This window comes from Mobula hypostoma, chromosome 25 (assembly GCF_963921235.1).
Source record: "Mobula hypostoma chromosome 25, sMobHyp1.1, whole genome shotgun sequence".
In the NCBI taxonomy this organism is placed as follows: domain Eukaryota; kingdom Metazoa; phylum Chordata; class Chondrichthyes; order Myliobatiformes; family Myliobatidae; genus Mobula; species Mobula hypostoma.
In genome coordinates, this window is record NC_086121.1 from 5,789,239 (window position 1) to 5,810,663 (window position 21,425).

General features: G+C 46.0%; 1 protein-coding gene across 11 annotated transcripts in view; it reads right to left on the minus strand.

Moving 5' to 3' along the window:
- samd11 (sterile alpha motif domain containing 11) overlaps window positions 1-21,425 on the minus strand; it is a 324,631-nt gene that overhangs the window by 71,080 nt on the left and 232,126 nt on the right. For all 11 annotated transcript variants that reach the window (XM_063032832.1, XM_063032829.1, XM_063032827.1 and 8 more), the window contains one exon: window positions 19,752-19,896. In XM_063032832.1, coding sequence (XP_062888902.1) covers window positions 19,752-19,896 — 145 coding nt within the window. The remainder of the gene's footprint in view (window positions 1-19,751; window positions 19,897-21,425) is intronic.

A 21,425-nucleotide genomic window follows, 5' to 3' on the forward strand; every position in this document is an offset into this window, starting at 1 on the left:
AGGCGCCAAAATTGAACTCCAAGCTCTGGTGACCCGAGCCGTAATAGCATCGCGCTAAAGCCTGATTTATACTTCTGCGTCAACATGACGCCGTAAGCATTGCGTCGCCACAAACCCTACACAGAGCCGACGCGGATCACTACGCCAGGGCCTGATGCACACCTTTCCCAAAATGTAACTACGCGTCGTGGCAACGCAGAACGCAACAGCTATGATTGGTCCGCTTGGTAGCATCGCAGTTCATCCTAGGCTGCAATAGCTTCCCATTGGGCGACTGAAGGGCAGGGAAGGAACTCTGGCTGCAATGCTTTCCATAAAGCTTTAAAGACCTCCGAAATTATGGAGGACACATTTCGCTTTTACGAAAAAAGACGCTCGCTTCTTGTTTACCCCGAGAAAGACTACCATGACCATGAAGCCTTGCACGGGCAGGTGTGTGCACATGCGTGACGTGCACGAATTGCAGAGCGACGCAGACACACCAACGGACAAGTATAAATGCTCACAACGCACATCAGTCACTTGCGTAGGTTACGGCATCGAGTTGACGCAGGAGCACAAATCAGACTTGACTGCTACGTTACCGTGGCGCCCTGATCCTCAGACTGCCACACAAAATGTCTACTTACCTTTTTTTACATTCCATTGTCAATCTTGCCTTAAAAATTTTAATTTTGATTTGAGACCAGTGATTGTCAGTTGTTGATATGAAGGGTGTTAAAAAGTGACAGGATTAAAATGACAAGGCCGTAATAAAGATGCTCCTTTCCACCTCTAAACTAATTGTGTGGCACAGGCTTGTCTGAGCGAAACTACTAATCGATTGGGCACTACTGAATGTTAATGCTAATCACATAAGTGCTCTGCCAGTACCTTGCAATTCGCCGGCAGCTGAAATTAATCTCAGGTAACGTAGCTTGGTGACCTTATCTTTGGAGCTGGGGCAGTAGCCAAGCATTGCTTATGTGATTACACTCTGAACTGTGTAATCACCTGCCCTAATCCCCGAGGGCTTGCAATTAGCCAGGTCCCAGACCGTCCGCTGGGCCTAAGGAATTGTAGCCTGCCAATTGCTTCTGCCACCGTGGACAGCCCGCAGATGCATAACACTCAATTAAAGCAGCACGGTAGCAGCAGGGAGAAGGCGTGCATTCAATCGTAATTAGCTCTAATCATAGGGAAAGATCCCCCCGGACACTCTTGTTAGCTTTGCCAACTTAACCCTCTCCATCCCAGGTCCCTTCCTCACTCTCGGAGCAATCTCACCGCTGTGGATGTCCGCTATGATAGAATTAACACCTTGACTGTCTTACAAGGTCTAAACTCTTGCAGAGCTTGGTAACACTGGTACCTAACTTAAAGTTCAACAGGTAAGGCAGCACAGCAGTGTAGCGGTTAGCGTAACACTATCACAGTGCTGGCAACCCAAGATCAATTCCTAGCACTGTCTGTAAGGAGTTTGTGTGTTCTCCCATTCCAAAGAAGTACAGGTTAGTTGGATAATTGGTCTACTACCGCTACGTCGACTCAGGCCTAGGGGGCCGGCGTCGGGCACGATGACGAACTCTCCACTTCTCCCTCTCCCTCACCAGTGTGTTCAGTTCATCCACATTAGCCGCACCGCTGTCTTCTAGGAGCATGTTGACCATAGTCTTGGGAGGGCACCCAGGGTTCATCCTCCCGTGCTTGGGCTCCCATATGATGACTAGGCTGGCAGGTAGCTCGGGGTGGCGTAGACAGTGCCCCACTAGTTGCAGTCTTCTCGCCTCGATTTTAGTGGAGAGCATCGGTAGGCTGTTATAGAGCTCGACGTTCGTCATGTGCTGTTGCCAACTCACGTCAAGAGCCAGCCGGAGCATTCGTGTATAGAAATTAGTCACATTGGTGTAATTAATTGGTCACATGAGGGTAACTGGGAAGCATGGGCTTATTGGGCAGGAAGGGCCTCTTTTCATGCTGTATTTCTAAGTTTTAAAAAAATCTGGAAAAGTTAGTACCCAATAGTAGAGAAGGTGAGGAAAGATTAGAGAGAGTAGAGGGAATATCTCTCATTGGGTTGATTTGGCAATTAGAGTGGTAGTTCCATTAAGTGTCTTTGCGAAGCATTTTGGCTGGGGTTTTAAGGAATACATATGCAAGTTGCTGTTATTTTTTGTCAAAAAAAAATAAGGCATTGCTATGTGTTGATGTATGACACTAGCCAAATCCTTAACTCACTTGGTCCACCTCTCCTACTTTTGGTTCTGCAGTCACCCACACAAACATTTTGCCGTTCTGTTAATAGTCAAGGTTCAATTCCCGCTGCTGTCTGTAACGAGTTTGTAGAATATCCCTGCGACCGCTGGGTTTCTTCTGGGTGCCCCGGCTCCATCCCACATTCCAAAGTTGTACAGGTTAGGCTTAGTGAGTTGTGGGCGTGCTATGTTGGTGCCAGAAGTGTGGTGTCCACTTGGACCGTTGGCCGTTGATGCAAACGACACATTTCACTGTCTGTTTCAACATTTTGGTGTACATGTGACAAATAAAGCTAATCTTTAAATCTTGAAGTTTATTAACAAAGCATGTATACAATTTTGAGATTCATTTTCTTGCAGGCATTCATGGGGAAAAGGAAATACAATAAAATTTGATGAAAAACTATTCAAAAACAAAGACAGACAAACAACCTGAAGAACAAAAGACAAATTGTGTAAATAAAACATTAGTACTGAGAGCATGAGTTATAGAGACCTTGAAAATGAGAGTGTAGGTCATGAAATCAGTTCAGTGATGAGGTGATTGATTACCCACGCCATTTCAGGAGCCTGGTGGTTGAAGGGTAATAACTGTTCCTGAACCTGGTGGTGTGGGACCTGAGGTTCCTGTACTTCCTGCACATCTCTGCTGAAGGTATTTCCCCCCCACCCCCCCACTAGTACTCAACTCTACTATGTGGCTGCCCCTCTTGCAGTCAAGTCAACTGTTACATACACAAGCACAGTGAGGTACAGGTACAACACAGCATTGTCATGGCACACAGAGTCACACAACACACACACAGAGTCACGCAACACACACACAGAACATAAATGACACAAATTATGAAGAAAAACTCTGAAAATTAAGTCATTTGTGCAAAAACACAATTAGAAGACAGTAGCCTCCAAATTGATGACCTGAATATCAATTTCTTCCTTTGGTTATAAAAAAAACTCCCCCCACCTCTCCTCCTCTTCTATTCCCCTCCCTGGCCTCTTACCTCTCCTCACCTATCACTTCCCCCTAAATCCCCTCCTTCTTCCCTTTCTCCTATGATCCACTCTCCTCTCCTATCAGCTTCCTTCCTCTCCAACCCTTTACCTTTCCCACTCACCTGGCTTCACCTATCACCTGCCAGCTTGTCCTCCTTCCCCTCCCCCCACCTTTTTATTCTGGCGTCTTTTTCCCTTCCTTTCTTGTCCTGAAGAAGGGTCTCAGCCTGAAACGTCAACTGTTTATTCATTTCCATGGATGCCGCCTGACCTGCTGAGCTCCTTTAGCATCTTGTGTGTACTGCATCAGAAGATAAAGATTTTCAAGATAAAAGACTAGCCTTAACTGTCACATGTACTGAAACACCTCACTTGTGTCAAACCAAAGAAGCAGTCCATGGTAGTCAGCTGACTCTCCAAGAGAGGCTCTCGGAGACAGCACCATCCTTTGAGTAAGCATAGACCTGGTAGCATAGTGGTTAGTGTGACGCTATTACAGCTCAGGGTGTCAGAGTTCAGAGTTCAGAGTTCAATTCTGGTGTCTTATGCAAGCAAGCTTGCACGTTCCTTCCTGTATGCGCATCAGTTTCCTCGGGGTGCTGCGGTTTCATAGTCATAGTCATACTTTATTGATCCCGGGGGAAATTGGTTTTCATTACAGTTGCAGCATAAATAATAAATAGTAATAAAACCATAAATAGTTAAATAGTAATATGTAAATTATGCCAGTAAATTATGAAATAAGTCCAGGACCAGCCTATTGGCTCAGGGTGTCTGACCCTCCACGGGAGGAGTTGTAAAGTTTGATGGCCACAGGCAGGAATGACTTCCTATGACGCTCTGTGTTGCATCTCGGAGGAATGAGTCTCTGGCTGAATGTACTCCTGTGCCCAACCAGCACATTATGTAGTGGATGGGAGACATTGTCCAAGATGGCATGCAACTTAGACAGCATCCTCTTTTCAGACACCACCGTCAGAGAGTCCAGTTCCATCCCCACAACATCACTGGCCTTACGAATGAGTTTGTTGATTCTGTTGGTGTCTGCTACCCTCAGCCTGCTGCCCCAGCACACAACAGCAAACATGATAGCAGTGGCCACCACAGACTCGTAGAACATCCTCAGCATCATCCAGCAGGTGTTAAAGGACCTCAGTCTCCTCAGGAAATAGAGACGGCTCTGACCCTTCTTGTAGACAGCCTCAGTGTCCAGGTTATTGTCAATTCGTATCCCCAGGTATTTGTAATCCTCCACCATGTCCACACTGACCCCCTGGATGGAAACAGGGGTCACTGGTACCTTAGCTCTCCTCAGGTCTACCACCAGCTCCTTAGACTTTTTCACATTAAGCTGCAGATAATTCTGCTCACACCATGTGACAAAGTTTCCTACCGTAGTCCTGTACTCAGCCTCATCTCCCTTGCTGATGCATCCAACTATGGCAGATTCCAAAAGTGTACCGGTTAGTAGGTCAATTGGTCATTGGACATTGTCCCATTCTTCTAGGGTTAAATAGGTGGGTTGCTGGGTGGCGTGGCTCAAAGGGCCAGAAGGTCCTGTTCCGTGCTGTAACTCTGAATAAATAAGCAAACAAACAGTACAGGCCCTGTGGCCTACGATGTGTGCCGACCTTTTAACCTACTCCAAGATCAACCTACAGATTCCCTCCTGCATAGCCTTCCATTTTTCTTTCATCCACGTGCCTCTCCAAGAGTTTCTTAAATGCCCCTAATGTATCTGATTCTACCATCACACCTGGCAGGGCGTTCCACACACCCACCATGCTGTGTAAAAACCCACCTCGGACATTGCCACCCCCACCATACTCTCCTCCAATCACATTAAAACTGACCCTTCTTTGATTAGCCATTTCCACCCTCGGATAAAGGCTGTCCACTCTATCAATGCCTGTTAGCAGCTTATACTCCGGAGAGTCAAAAGGAAAAGAAAGCTTGCAGATGCTGCTAAAACACAGAAAATGCTGGAATATTCAGCAGGTCGGGATACACCTGTGGAGAGAGATACAGAGTTGATGTTTCAGGTCAATGACCATTTCATGATCCGTTTGAAACATTATCTCTGTTTCACGTTCCGCAGGTACTGCCTGAGCTGTTGAGTAGCCCAGCGTTTTGTGCTTGACCTCAGGATTCCACCGTCTGCAGCTCCTCCCTCTGAACTCTCATTTCAGCATGGTAACAGGGATCGGGTACTCCGATTCCCTCTGACATTCAGAAGTTCAGAGTACATTTATCATCAAAGTATGTATACAGTTTCCAACCCTGTGATTCATCCTCCCGCAGACAGCCACGAAACAAAGAAACACTATGGAAGCTGATCAAAGGAAACATCAAACCCCCCCACGCACAAAAAAAAAAGAACAAGTTGCACAAATGGCAAAAAAAAGCAAATACCACACAGAATATTAAACATCAAACCACACAGTCCTTGAAACAGTCTAGGAGCGTTCAGTTTAGTCCAGTTCAGATCAATATAGCACTGTGTCGTTCGTTGACTACAGGCTGCAGACCCAGTCTGCCCTGATCACAATCGCAGAAAACAGCAATTTAGAAAACAGTAACCAGAAATCAGAAACAGAACATGACACGAACTGTCCTATAAAAAACCAGTCCAATTCACAAAGAGCACCGATCAAACCTTGCCCCAGACTTCAGCAGCAATGAGCATGGGGAAGAGAGAGATCGGTCAAATGCAGGCAGACGGCGCTGAACACCTGCTCACCTTCCGCTCTCGTTCTGGTTGATTTCAATCTTTCTCGTTGCTTTAATTGGCGAGATATGGGGCTGGCCATGGGCTCGTGCCCTGAATCCAGGCTTCTTGGCCTCGAGGCTGCACACTCCACTCCCAACCTCACCAAACTTCCTCAGAGACAGCAAATTGCTCAACTGGCCCAAACACACAGCAAAGACGTATGGGCAAGCGTTACTAAGTAAGTTGTGGGTATGCTACGCTGATGCTGGAAGTGTAGCGACATTGCGAGTTGCCCCTAGCACATCCTCGTACTGTGTTAGTCACTGATGCCAACGATTCGTTTAATTTCATTGGCACTTTAAGTGGTTACATGACTATCTGGCGCAGAGGGACCACTGCACAGGATCAGAAAAAGCTGCAGGAAGTTGCAAATTCAGCCAGCTCCATCACAGTCACTGGCCTTCCCAGCATCTTCAAAAGGTGATGCCTCAAAAAGGTGGCTTCCATCATTCAAACCCCCATCACCCAAGACATGACCTCTTCTCACTGATACTATCAAGGGAAAGGTACAAGAGCCTAGCACTCAATGTTTTAGGAACAGCTTCTTTGCCATTGCTTTCATGAGCTGCATAGCCTCATTCTGCTCCTGTGTCCTCCGGTCCAATTCCCCTGTCAATTAAGCCTTGTAATCTCATTCGGCAAGTCACAGATGTATGAGGCATAGTACTTGTGTGTAACTATCCATCTCTCACTGTAAATAAGACCAGAAGACAATAAGGCATAGGAGCAGAATTAGGCCATTTAGCTCATCGAGTCTGCTCCACCGTTCCATCATGGCTGATTTACTATCCTTTTCAAACCCATTCTCCTGACTTTTCCCCATGACCTTTGACGCCCTTACTCATCACGAACCTATCAATCTCCACTTCATATATACCGAAAGATTTGACTACCACAGCAGACTGCAGCAATGAATTCCACAGATTCACTATCATCTGACCAAATACATTCCTCCTCATCTTTGTTTTAAATGGACATCCCTCTATTCTGAGACTGTGCCCCCTGGTCCTAAACTCACCCACTATAGGAAACATCCTTTCCCATAATGAGGCAATTAGAACTGAACACAATATTCGAAGTGTGGTCTAACCATAGTTTTATAGAACTGCAACATTATCTCGTGGCTTTTAAACTTTATCCCCTCAACTAATGACGGCCAACACACCATATGCCTTCTTAACCAGCCTATCAACTTGTGTGGCAACTTTGAAGGATCTATGAAAGTGGACCTCAAAAGCCCTCAGTTCCTCCACTATGTTAAGAATTCTGCCATTAACTCTGCTTTTCGTCTCCAAGTTCAACTTTCCAAAGTGAATCACTTTACACTTTACTGGATTGAACTTCGTCTGCCAGCCACGGAGTGAGAAGGGAAAAAGTGGAAGAATGCCTGAAAGTCTCTGAATGTGAATGTCAATTATGTGAAGAAAAAAAGGATGACAGGAGTGAAGGTAGGACCGATTAGAGATAAAGGTGGAAAGATGTGCCTGGAGGTCCTCAATGAATACTTCCCTTCAGTATTCACCAATGAGAGGGAACTTGATGATGGTGAGGACAATATGAGTGAGGTTGATGTTCTGGAGCATGTTGATATTAAGGGAGAGGAGGTGTTGGAGTTGTTAAAATACATTAGGACGGATAAGTCCCCGGGGCCTGACGGAATATTCCCCAGGCTGCTCCACGAGGTGAGGGAAGAGATTGCTGAGCCTCTGGCTAGGATCTTTATGTCCTCGTTGTCCACGGGAATGGTACTGGAGGATTGGAGGGAGGCGAATGTTGTCCCCTTGTTCAAAAAAGGTAGTAGGGATAGTCCGGGTAATTATAGACCAGTGAGCCTTACGTCTGTGGTGGGAAACCTGTTGGAAAAGATTCTTAGAGATAGGATCTCTGGGCATTTAGAGATTCATGGTCTGATCAGGGACAGTCAGCATGGCTTTGTGAAGGGAAGATCGTGTCTAACAAGCCTGATAGAGTTCTTTGAGGAGGTGACCAGGCATATAGATGAGGGTAGTGCAGTGGATGTGATCTATATGGATTTTAGTAAGGCATTCAACAAGGTTCCACATGGTAGGCTTATTCAGAAAGTCAGAAGGCATGGGATCTAGGGAGGTTTGACCAGGTGGATTCAGAATTGGCTTGCCTGCAGAAGGCAGAGGGTGGTGGTGGAGGGAGTACATTCAGATTGGAGGATTGTGACTAGTAGTGTCCCACAAGGATCTGTTCTGCGATCTCTACTTTTCATGATTTTTATTAACGACCTGGATGTGGGGGTAGAAGGGTGGGTTGGCAAGTTTGCAGACAACACAAAGGTTGGTGGTGTTGTAGATAGTGTAGAGGATTGTCAAAGATTGCAGAGAGACATTGATAGGATGCAGAAATGGGCTGAGAAGTGGCAGATGGAGTTCAACCCGGAGAAGTGTGAGGTGGTACACTTTGGAAGGACAAACTCCAAGGCAGAGTACAAAGTAAATGGCAGGATACTTGGAAGTGTGGAGGAGCAGAGGGATCTGGGGGTACATGTCCACAGATTCCTGAAAGTTGCTTCACAGGTGGATAGGGTAGTTAAGAAAGCTTATGGAATGTTAGCTTTCATAAGTCGAGGGATAGAGTTTAAGAGTTGCGATGTAATGATGCAGCTCTATAAAACTCTGGTTAGGCCACACTTGGAGTACTGTGTCCAGTTCTGGTCGCCTCACTATAGGAAGGATGTGGAAGCATTGGAAAGGGTACAGAGGAGATTTACCAGAATGCTGCCTGGCTCAGAGAGTATGTATTATGATCAGAAATTAAGGGAGCTAGGGCTTTACTCTTTGGAGAGAAGGAGGATGAGAGGAGACATGATAGAGGTGTACAAGATAATAAGAGGAATAGATAGAGCGGATAGCCAGCACCTCTTCCCCAGGGCACCACTGCTCAATACAAGAGGACATGGCTTTAAGGTAAGGGGTGGGAAGTTCAAGGGGGATATTAGAGGAAGATTTTTTACTCAGAGAGTGGTTGGTGCATGGAATACACTGACTGAGTCAGTGGTGGAGGCAGATACACTAGTGAAGTTTAAGAGACTACTAGACAGGTATATGGAGGAATTTAAGGTGGGGGCTTATATGGGAGACAGGGTTTGACAGTCGGCACAACATTGTGGGCTGAAGAGCCTGTACTGTGCTGTACTATTCTATGTTCTATGTTCTAATGTCTGAGGAGGAGCAGGAGAGGGTCACCCAGAGGAGAAATAAATAACTGACACCTACACTCCGTCTGCCAGCAAAAGCAGGATCTCCCAGTGGACACCCATTTTAATTCTACTTCCCATTCCCATTCCCACATGTCAGTCCACAGCCTCCTCTACTGTCGCAATGAGGACACACTCAGGTTGGAGGAGCAACACCTCATATTCTGTCTGGGTAGCTTCCAACCTGATGGCATGAACATCTATTTCTCGAACTTCTAGTAATGCCCCCCCACTTCACCATTCCCCGTTTTCATTTCCCTCTCGCCTTATCTCCTTACCTGTCCTTCACCTCCCTCTGGCACTCTTCCCCTTTTTCTTTCTTCCATGGCCTCCTGTCCTCTCATATCAGATTCCCCCTTCTCTAGTCCTGTATCTCTTTCACCAACCTCCCAGCTCTTTACTCCACCCCTCCCAGTTTCACCTGTCACGTTGTACTCCTTCTTCCCCTCCCCCCACTTTCTGCCTCTGACTCCTCGCCTCTTTCTCCAGTCCTGATGAAGGGTTCCGGCCCAAAACATTGACTGTACTCTTTTCCTTAGATGCTGCCTGGCATGACGAGTTCCTCCAGCATTTTGTGCTTGTTACTTAACTTATCTCCTCCTCTCAGCACAATAGAATAGCAGTCAGTGCAAGAATTCACAGCCTCAGCAATCCAAGTTCAATTACCCAGCTGCCTACAAGGATTAGAACATTCTCCGCTTGACTGCGTGGGTTTCCTCTGGGTGCTCCAGATCTCTCCTACATTTCCAAGCACCGTACGGGTTCGGGTAAGTACGTTGTGGGCATGCTATATTAGTGCTGGAAGCGTGGCAACACTTGCAGGCTGCCCCCAGCAAATCCTCAGACTAGTTGGCCGTTGACACAAATAGCATATTTCGCTGTATGTTTTGATGTACATGAGACAAATAAAGCGCATCTAGTCCCTTGCTTTAACTAGGACACTTAACTTATTAACCGACGCCATCAATGAACGAGACTTTCATAAGTTAACAAGCAGCAAATGTAAACGTTCATGTCCAGTGCCGTGACAACTAATTTTGGACCGAGAAAGGTGATAACTCATTGAAAACAAGGCTGATTGGCTTTATGGCATTGATCTAATGCTCCTGTCACACCAAGGAGTATTTTGAATCCATAATTAACACCAGGAATTCCACCGTGGGCAATTACTTTTCTTAAAACAAGCACAGAAACCAGCCACTGTTTGTAACCCAGATGTCTCCCTGTAGGACGCTTCCCGGCGCACAGATAGAATATTAAGGGAGTGCCCCATAACCCTACCGACACTCGCAATCAGGCCTCTAGTTTGTGAAATACCTCTCCCAATAAAAAATTTAAGCTCAGTGTTTGCCTTTAAAATGATAACTGCTGAAAAAGGAAATGTAGTCAGGTCCCTTGTCAGGAGCAGTGCATTCTTCACTGCCTACGTCTCCTTTCAAGAAATCTCCGAATCAGAATGACTTTAATATCACTGGCATATGTCCTGAAATTTGTTGTTTTGTGACAGCAGTACATTCCAATACATAATGAAAAAAACTATAAGTTACAGTGAGAAAAACATTCTTAAAAATTAAATGAAGTAAGTAGTGCAAAAAGAGAGAAATAAATAGTGAGGTAGTGCACGCGGGTTCTTTGTCCATTCAGAAATCTGATGGCAAAGGGGAAGAAACTGTTTCTAAAATGTTTAGTGTGTGTCTTCAGGCTCCTGCACCTCCTCCCTAAGGTAGCAAAGAGAAGAGGGCATGTCCTTGGTGATGGGGGTCCTTAACGATGGATGACGCCTTTTTCAGGCATCTTGAAGATATCCTGGATGCTGGGAAGGCCCTTTCTTTTATTTATTAAACCCTCAGTATTATGAATTTAACCTACAGTGCCCTTTCTTGGCCACTTTGTGCCTATTTATGCCCATCCCAGAATGCAACATGTGTGTGGAAGAGGTTCTGTGAGCAATCGATCACACATAACCATATATAATCCCACACCCACATTCGATATGTAGACTCAGTGGCCACTTTACTAGTAATCTCCGGTAGCTAATAAAGTAGCCACTGTGTGTATGTTCATGGTCTTCTGCTTCTATAGCCCATCCAATTCAAGGTTCCACATTTTGTCCATTCAAAGGCACTCTTCTGCACACCACCATTGTGGTACATGGTTATTTGAGTTACTGTCACCTTCCTGTCAGCTTGAACCAGTCTGGTCGTTCTACTCTAACCTCTCTCATTAATTAAGCATTTTTGCCCACGGAACTGCCGCTCCCTGGATGAATTTTGTTTTTCACACCATTCTCTGGAAACTCCAGAGAGTTTTATATGTGAAAATCCCGGGGGATCAGCAATTTCTGAGATACTCAAACCACCCCATCTAACACCAACAACCATTCCACAGTCAAAGTCACTTAGATCACATTTCTTCCCCATTCTGATGTTTGATCTGAACAACAACTGAACCTCTTGACCATGTCTGCATGCTTTTATGCATTAGGTTGCTGTCACATCATTGCATTACATTTGCACTAATGAATTAGGTACAGGTGTACCTAATAAAGTGGCCACTGAGCGTACGTGTGGTTTTGAAAATACAATACAGATAAAAGTAGAAACTAAAACCAAAGTAATTTGGTTTGCAACACACAGCAAGTAAAATCAATAACAAAAGCTCCATACACACCCAAAGTATTTGATATATTAAATCTGCATCGCAGTTGTAAATCTTTAATCTGGTTTCATTCTGTAATCTGATGGAAAGGTATTGCATTTAGTGGTTAATTTGATAGTTGCAGCCTTCACGTTTGTTTAGTGGGAGTCGTTTGTCTATTTTATTATATACCTATCAATGACAGCTTTTAAACACTATAGTACGCAGGGTGAGGCATAATTCATCGCACTTCACCTAACACCATCCATAATGCAGGGAGTACAGCCATGGAGTCACAGAACACTATAGCACAGAACCATGCCCTTCAGCCCATCTAGTCCATGCTGAACTATTAATCTGCCTGGTCCCATCAACCTGCACCCTGCCCATAGCCCTCCATACCCCTCCCATCTATATTCCTATTTAACTTTCTCTTAAATGTTGAAATCCAAACTGAATCTACTCTTCTGCTGGTAGCTCGTTGCCCACTCTCACTACCCTCTGATTGAAGAGGTTCCACCTCACATTCTGTTTAAACAGTTCTCCTTTCACCCTTAACCCTTGACCTCTAGTTCTAGTCTGACCATTCCTCCATCTTGCTCCTGCCCGCCTACAGGCAAAAATTGAAGCAGGAAGCACCCACAGTGAAAACTATCCACTGCTGGTCCAACCAATCAGACTCAATGTTACAAGTCTGCCTTGACAGCATCACCTGGGTGGTATTTTGAGTTGAGAACATCTCAGAATACGTGGAGGTGGTCACAAGCTTCATTTGGAAGTGCGTTGAGACATTGTTCCCCAAAATTCAGTCCGGGTCTACCCAAACCAGAAGCCTTGGATGAATAGTTCCAGTGCGTGTCGCTGTCTGGCAGACAGGGTGGATGAGGCCTACAGTGAGAAGGTGGTACTGCAACACTCTAGGGTAGAGCGAAGAGAATGGTAAGGCACAGAAGACATCATGGTCATCCACTGTAACCAAGGAAGATCCCAGTTTGTGATGCCTGTTTGTACCACTGGATCTGGACTTCTGAATGGAGAGTGGAACAGCTTTTCCACTTTAAAAACTCCCCCGCACAGGTTTCCTGTCACCGTTGGACACAGCTGACAAGCACTACACTGGTAGGACAGGAATAACGTACTGACCCAGGCAAGGGCTGGAGAAGGTCAAAGGCGCAGGATCAAACCAGCCACATCGACTAGCTAGAGGCAGGGCCATTTGAACACAAAGCAACACACAGGAAATGCTGGAGGAACCCAGCAGGTCAAGCAGCATCTATGGAAATGAATAAATAGTCAACGTTTCAGACTGAGACACTTCTTCTGGACTGAAAAAAGGGGGAAGATGCCAGAATAGGACAAACTGGCAGGTGATAGGCGAGACCAGGTAGGTGGGAAAGGGAAAAGGGTGGAGAGGGAGGAACTTGAAAGGAGAGAATAGTGGACCTTAGGAGAAAGGGAAGGAGGAGGGGCACCCGGGGAGGTGATAGGCAGGTGAGGCAAGAGGCCAGAATGGGGAATGGAAAAGGGAAGGGGAAGGGGAAAAGAAAAAGGAAGAAAATTAAAATACCCAAAGGAGAAATCAACGTTCATACCATCAGGTTGGTGGCTACCCAGGTGGAATATGAAATGTTGGTCCTCCACCCTGAGAATGGTCTCATTGTGGCAAAAGAGGAGACACGGACCGACATGGCAGAATGGGAATGGGGATTGGAATTAAAATGGTTGGCCACTGGGATTTGAACTTGGATTTGGACCCAGGTCGTGCAGGTGAATGGACTGTCTGTTAGTGTCATCCCTGACTGATACCTGTTGTTTGGGCAGCAGTGTTGATAAGAATGTGAATTAATCCCTTTCAACCTTGCCACAGTTGTACAGTACATCAATATCACCCCGCACCCACGCATTCTCACAGGCTCCCCGCTGCTAGCATTATTCACAAAGCTTTTTACCAGGGAGAAATAGTATTTACAAACACAAGAGGTTCTGCAGATGCTGGAAATCCAGAGCAACAGACACAAAATGCTGGAGGAACTCAGCAGGTCAGGCAGCATCTATGGAGAGGAATAAACAGTCGACGTTTTAGGAGAAGAAACTTCTCCATGAACAGTACCAAGCCCAGCTGGGAAAGGAGGAGGGGTTGGAATGGGGCTAACAACCCCATCCTGTAAAAACTGAATGCTACAGAAATGCCAAGAGAAGCTTCGAAGACCTCATCCCTGGGAGAGGGAGAATGTAACATGAAGATGGGCTATACCTGGCCCAGGGCAAAGGACTCTGGTGAGCTATGTTTGGCAGCCTACGCCCCAGTAGAGGTGACGGGCTTAAGTAAGTAACTTCCGAACAAAACCCTACCTCAGGGCTGTTTCTGACTGGGTCATGGGCTCTGTTATATTCCTTCATCATGCCAGAGTCTCTGACTGGAAATATCGGCTCGCTTTTCTCCCCACAGAATGTGCTTGCCTAGCTCAGCTCTCCCAGCACCTTCCGTCACACAGAACTCGAGTTTAGCACATGCTGACATATGCCACATCAGGAGGTCGTTAATGCCTCAGTGTACTGTTGTGTCAGTCTTGGCAAGATTTCGTTATTTCACTGGATCTCTTTTTTTTAAGGTTTGAAATTTGTGCAGACCACAGCAAGAAGCAAGGGGGAAATTCCCCATCCCCCCTCCTTTCTTTTTCCATTCCCTATTCTGGCTCCCCTCTCTTTTTCTCACTTGCCTATCACCTCACTCGGGCACCCACCTCCTTCCCTTTCTCCCATGATCCACTCTCCTCTCCTATCAGATTCCTTCTTCTTCAATCTGTCACCACTTCTACCTATCAACTCCTAGATTCTTACGTCATCCCCTCCCCTCTCCCACCCACCCACCTCCCTCCTCACCTGGCTTCACCTGTCACCTGCCGGCTTGTCCTCATTCCCCTCACACCGTCTTGTTCTGACTTCTGCCCCCTTCCTTTCCAGTCCCGATGAAGAGTGTCGACCTGAAATGTTGACTGTCCTTTCCCCCTCCATAGATGCTGCCTGCCCTGCTGAGTTCCTCCAAAATTATGTGTATGTTCCTCGGAGATTCTGCAGATGCTGGAAATCTTGAGGAATGCTGGACAAGATGCTGGAGGAATTCATTCCTGATAAAAGGATCTTGGCACAAACTATCGCATGTTGGTTTCCCCTCATAGATGCTGCCTGACCTGCTGAGTTCCTCCAGCATCTTGTGTGTGTTACTCTGGATTTCCAGCATCTGCAGAACCTCTTGTGTCTGTGATCTACGCACTCTGTTCGTTAAGTCAAAGGATCTTCACAGGAGCTTACAGCCAATGGATGCTGTGCATCCAGGGCACACACGTCAGCAAAGATGTTTGCCCTACCCTCTGTTCCAGCCTGTTTAACGTGAGGAATGGGCATTGATGGCCTTGCCTTCTTGTCTATGTCCAGGACAAAGAAGCAGGCTGGAAAAATTGTAGACGCTACCCACCCTACAAACTGCCTTTTCCAAAAGCTCCCTTCTGGAAAGAGCAATAGGGTATACAAAACAAAAACTTCACACCATCTTAAAAGTTTCTTCCCTTGGGAGCTAATCTGATCAACAATTCTAATTAGCCCCCCACTCCATCTATTACCCCCACCACTGCACTGCACTGCATCAATTGAGGGGGGATCTTATTGAAACGTATAAAATTCTAAAGGGATTGGACAGGCTAGATGCAGGAAGATTGTTCCTGATGTTGGGGAATTCCAGAACAAGGGGTCACAGTTTAAGGATAAAGGGGAAGCCTTTTAGGACCGAGATGAGGAAAAACTTCTTCAAACAAAGAGCGGTGAATCTGTGGAATTCTCTGCCACAGGAAACAGTTGATGCCAGTTAATTGGCTATATTTAAGAGGGAGTTAGATATGGCCCTTGTGGCTAAAGGGATCAGGGCATATGGAGAGAAGGCAGGTACAGGGTTCTGAGTTGGATGATTAGCCATGACCATACTGAATGGCGGTGCAGGCTCGAAGGGCCGAATGGCCTACTCCTGCACCTATTTTCTATGTATGTTTCTATGCAAACCATTTTTATAAGGCTGTTTACATTGTAGATACCTGCTGGTATTTATGGTTTTATGCACATTTTTAATTAGATATCCGTACTTCAACCTTTAACATTATCGTTACTAATTCTGTACCCCTGCTTATTAACGTGAATATCTAATTGGCCAATCATGTGGCAGCAACTCAATGCATAAAAGCATGCAGACATGGTCATGAGGTTCAGTTGTTGTTCAGACCAAATATCAGAGTCCTGCTGAAGGATTTTTCCATAGATACTGCCTGGCCTGATGACTTCCTCCAGCATTTGTGTGTGCTGTTTGGATTTCCAGCATCTACAGATTTTCTTTTGTTTGAGAATGGGGAAGAAATGTGATCAAAGCGACTTTGACCATGGAATGATGTTCCACAGGGTGTTTTGAGTATCTCAGAAACTGCTGATCTCCTGAGATTTTCACAGACGCCAAAGTTTACAGAGTTTACAGAGAACAGTGTGGAAAAACAAGAAGTATCCAGTGAGCAGCCGTTATGTGAGTGATAACACCTTGTCAGTGAGAGAGGTCAGAGGAGAATGGCCGGACTGGTTCAAGCTGACAGGAAGGCGACAGTAGCTCAAATAACCACATGTTACAACAGTGGTGTGCAGAAGAGCACCTCTGAAACGCCAAACCTTCAAGTGGTTGGGCTACAAACAGCAGAAAACCACAAACATACACTCAGTGACCACTTTATTAGGTACAGGAGGAATCAAATAAAGTGGCCTTTGAGTGTAAACATACGTAGCAAATATAAAGTCGATTCTTGATACTTCTTACAGTAGACTCACAGAAAACAGAAAACAAATAAATGTGAACTGAGGAAGTGGGAATTGCTTCAGATTGCGAATGACATTGGAGGGTGGCAAAAGAAACTTTGTTCTGTCAGTGTGGAGAGCTCGTAGCTGCCTCTCCCCCTCACACAACAGCTCCAAACCTCTGCTGCTAATTTAAGGAAATTTAACACCAGTCCGAAATTCACACATCATTTAGTCGGTCTGTCTGTCAGGCTTCAGTTGCCCTGGTTGTTGGTCTACCTAAACCCCTCTGCCTCCTGCCTCCCTCCCTTCCTCTGAGCCTCCTTCTCACCGACCTGTGGGTCATTTACCTCCCGCTCAGTCATGGGGTCAATTCATTTGCTCGATTATTCTTCCGCTAAATTCCCTGGGGTTGTTTTCCCACACTAACTGTAAAAACACGAGTTGCTGTTGACTTAACCCCTTCACGTCAATTCTGAATGATCTCCCTCAACTCCTACACTTCTACAGAGACAAAAAAACCTCCTGTATTTTGTTTTAAATCCAGATTTTAAAGCTCGGCCAGTGATGTGTGCAAAGGAGGAATGTCTCAGCATGTCCCTCGCTCACGGGAAGCACTGAGAGAGAAAACAACCTATGAAGACCATAAGACATGGGAGAAATATCAGGCCTGTTGAGTCTGTTCAGCAATTTCAGCATGGCTGATTTATTATCCCTCTCAATCCCAACCTGCTGCTTTCTCCCCATAACCTTTGATGACCTCAGTATTCAACAACCTCTCAACCTTCAATTGTGACTTGGCCTCCACAACATCTGTGGCACTGAGTTCCACAGATTCACTATCCTCTGGCTAAAGAAATGCCTCCTTATCTCCGTTCTAAAGGAATGTCCTAATCTGAGACTGTGCGCTCTGGCCCTAGACTCCCTCACTAGGAGACATCCTCTCCATGTGCACTCTATCTAGGCCTTTCAATACCTTTCACTTCCATCTCCCCTCATTCTTCTAAACTTCAGCAAGTACAGGCCCAGAGCCATCAAACCTATCTCATACGTTAACTGTTTTATTCCTGAGATCATTCTTGTGATCCTCCTCTCTTACATAGGGTCTCTAAACCTCAGACTCCAAGTACAATCTGACCAATGCCTTATAAAGCCTCAGCATTAGATCCTTGCTTTTATATTCTAGTTAGGGTTGCCCACTGTCCTGTATTAGCCGGGACATCCCGTATATTGGGCTAAATTGGTTTGTCCTGTATTTCCCCCGCTAAGATAGTGCGTTCCTATGAAAACTTTCTTGCCGAAATGGCGTAAGGTGAAGGAGCAATTACCATTAATTTATATGAGAAAAATTTTTTGAGCGTTCCCAGACCCAAAAAATAACCTACCAAATCATACCAAATAACACATAAAACCTAAAATAACAGTAACATATAGTAAAAGCAGGAATGATACGACACAGCCTATATAAAGTAGAAATAATGTATGTACAGTGTAGTCGGGAAGATTAAGCCAAAACCGATTTGTAGAAAAAAAAAATCGGCACGTACACGCATGTGCACACAGGTGTCCGCGCAAGGCTTCATGGTTATGGTAGTCCTTCTCGGGGCAAACGCAAGTGTCCTGGGATTTGACTGCCACTTTTGTCCCTTATTTGGGAGCGAGAAAGTTGGCAACCCTAATTCTAGTTCTCTCGAAATGAATGCTAATATTGCCTTGCCACCGACTCAACCCACAACCTAGCCTTTAGGGAATCCTAGGATTCACAAGTTCCTTATTTATTTCATTTTATTGCTTTAGAGATACAATGTGGAACAGGCCCTTCTGGCCTACCAAGACACACCACCCAGTAACCCGCCCAATTTAACACGAGCCAAATCACAGGACAATTCACAATGACCGATTACTTCGAACCAGTAAGTCTTTGGAATGTGGGAAGAAACCGGAGCACCCGGAGGAAACCTTCGTAGTCATGGTGAGAAGGTACAGGGGCCAGACAGACGGTGCCGGAATTGAACTCCCAACTCTTACGCCCGAGCTGTAGTAGCACGACGCTAACGTGGGACTCCTTGCACCTCTGATTTCTGAATTTTCTCCCCATTTAGAAAATAGTCTATATGGGTGCAGTAAAAAGACCCACTGCCTCTCACCGTGTCAGAGACCCATGTTCAATCCTGAGCCTGGGTGCTGTCTGTATAGAGTTCGCAGGATCTCCCTGTGACTGTAATCCTTAAATTTAGGGCAATTAATGGACCGAGTCTGGCCCAGGCAATTTCTCAAGCAATGAGGACAAGTACATGAAATTCAGGAGAGTCGTCTTTCCGCAGAGCGTGGGGAGAATGTGGAATACTAGAATCTGAATGCAGGCTTGGACATCATCAACCCAGCGGCCTGTTTCTGGGCTCCAAACACTGCCAAGTTCATGTCATACAGTATTGATCACAGTGATTGTTAACATGACACGCACAAAATACTGCAGTAACTCAACAGTTCAGGTAGCATCTAAAGAGGGAAATGGACAGTCAACGTTTTAGGCTGAGACCCTTCAGCAGAACTGGACAGGGAGGGGGCAGAGGCCGGAATAAGAAGGTGGGGAGGGGGAGAGGAAAGAGTAAGGAGGGAGGAAGGGAGGAGGAATTACTGGAAGTTGGAGGAATTGATGTTCATGCCACCAGGTTGGAGGTGTCCCAGAAGGAATATGAGGTGTTGCTCCTCCAAACTGAGTCTGGTCTCGTTATGGCAACGGAGGAGGCCATGGATCGACGTGTCTGAATGGGAATGGGAAGTAGAATTGAAAAGGGTAGCCACCTTTTGTAGCAGACAGAGCAATGGCTTCTGCCCCCTTCCTTTCCAGTCCTGATGAAAACGTCGACTCTTTATTCCCCTCCATAGAAGCTGCCTGACCTGCTGGCTTGCTCCAGCGTTTTTTTTTTGTGTGTGTTGCTCTGGAATTGCAGCATCTGCAGAATCCTGGTGCGTTTGTGACTGTGCGAGATTCAATCGGGTAATAAGTAGGCTGTCCCACATCCAGCTACTGCAGTAACGTGGGAACCGAGCTGACACTGACCTCTCATTAAAATGTGCGTCTCTGTGCTGGGGGAGCCCCTGCTTCCTCCGCTGGCTTGACGAGCTGCTTGACGACGGAATGTGAGCCTCCATGGCACTGGATGTGCGAACAGCGCTGGCTGCCTCTTGCCGAACTCTCAGCAGGTCTGTCGGGAGAAGCAAATGTTACATTTCTTTGCCATCCCTTTCTTTCAGAACTACCTTTTACTTTTTGTGACTTCAGAACATTAAACTAATTCAAAGGGGTCCAAAAATACAGGCCTAACTTTGAGTTTACTTTAAGCAAGGCATGGCACCCACGTCTCAGGTGGTAGCGTGATGACATATGCACTTAACGTATTTTTACATAAATATAAATAATTATTTAAATGAACAAGAATACTTAATCAATATTTATATATATATGTGTTGGCGCATGACCAAGTAGTTAAGGCGTTCGTCTAGTGATTTGAAGATTGCTAGTTCGAGCCTTGGCTGAGGCATTGTGTGTGTATCCTTGAGCAAGGCACTTAATCACACATTGCTCTGCGACGACACTGGTGCCAAGCTGTATGGGTCCTAATGCCCTTCCCTTGGACAACATCAGTGGCGTGGAGAGGGGAGACTTGCAGCATGGGCAACCGCTGGTCTTTCATACAACCTTGCCCAGGCCTGCGCCCTGGAAACCTTCCAAGGCGCAAATCCATGGTCTTCTAACTGGACTTTGAGACGAATGGTCTCCCTGCACACTTCCATTCGTGCCGGGTTGAGCATCGAGCTAGCAACTCAGCCTCAAAAAAAAGACAAAGATGCTAAAGACTCAGCAAAGTTACCGCTCGATGCGCTGCGAGGCCTGGAAAGGAGTAACAACAACAAATAAACAACACCAATTACCTGTGCTTCCGACATGCGCCACAGAGACACACCCGATGTGCTTGGGAAAGCACCCATTATCTACCTCCGACTCTGCCCTGCCGCACTGCTCCCAGGATGTCCCAATGAATCAGAATCTGAATCGGGTTTATTCTCCCTGATGTATGTGGTGAAATTTGTCGTTGTGCGGCAGCAGGACGGTGCAATACATACAAATTGCTTATATTTGTCTGCAAGTTGACAGGATGCAGAATCTGCTGGTGACGTAGCTTCCTACATCATTCTCTAATGGCCCTTAAACTGAGCAGGCAGGTAGGAGTCAATCGAAGTGGGTGAGGCCGGCATTACAGAGTAGGGCAACAGGAGTTGGCATTAAGACCGTAAGTTATAGGAGCAGGATTAGGTCATTGGTCAATCAAGTCTGCCCCGCCATTTCATTATGGCTGATCCATTTTTCCTCCCAGCCCCAGTCTCTTGCCTTCGCCCCGTTTCCCTTCATGCCCTGACTAATCACGAATTTATCAGCCATTGCCTTAAGTATTGCCAGTAATTTGGCCTCCGCCTGTGGCATTGGATTGCACACATTCACCACTCTCTGGCTGAAGAAATTCCTCCTCATCTCCGTTCTCAAAGGATGTCCCTCTGTCCTGAGGCTGTGTCCTCTGGGCTTGACTTCCCCACCTTATGAAACATCCTATCCGCCTCCATTCTTTCGAGACCTTTCAACATATGATAGGTTCCACTGAGGCCACCCCTCATTCTTCGGAACTCCAGAGAGTGGTTGTCACCTGTACATTGACACTGTGAGGATCTTGCCCTGCAT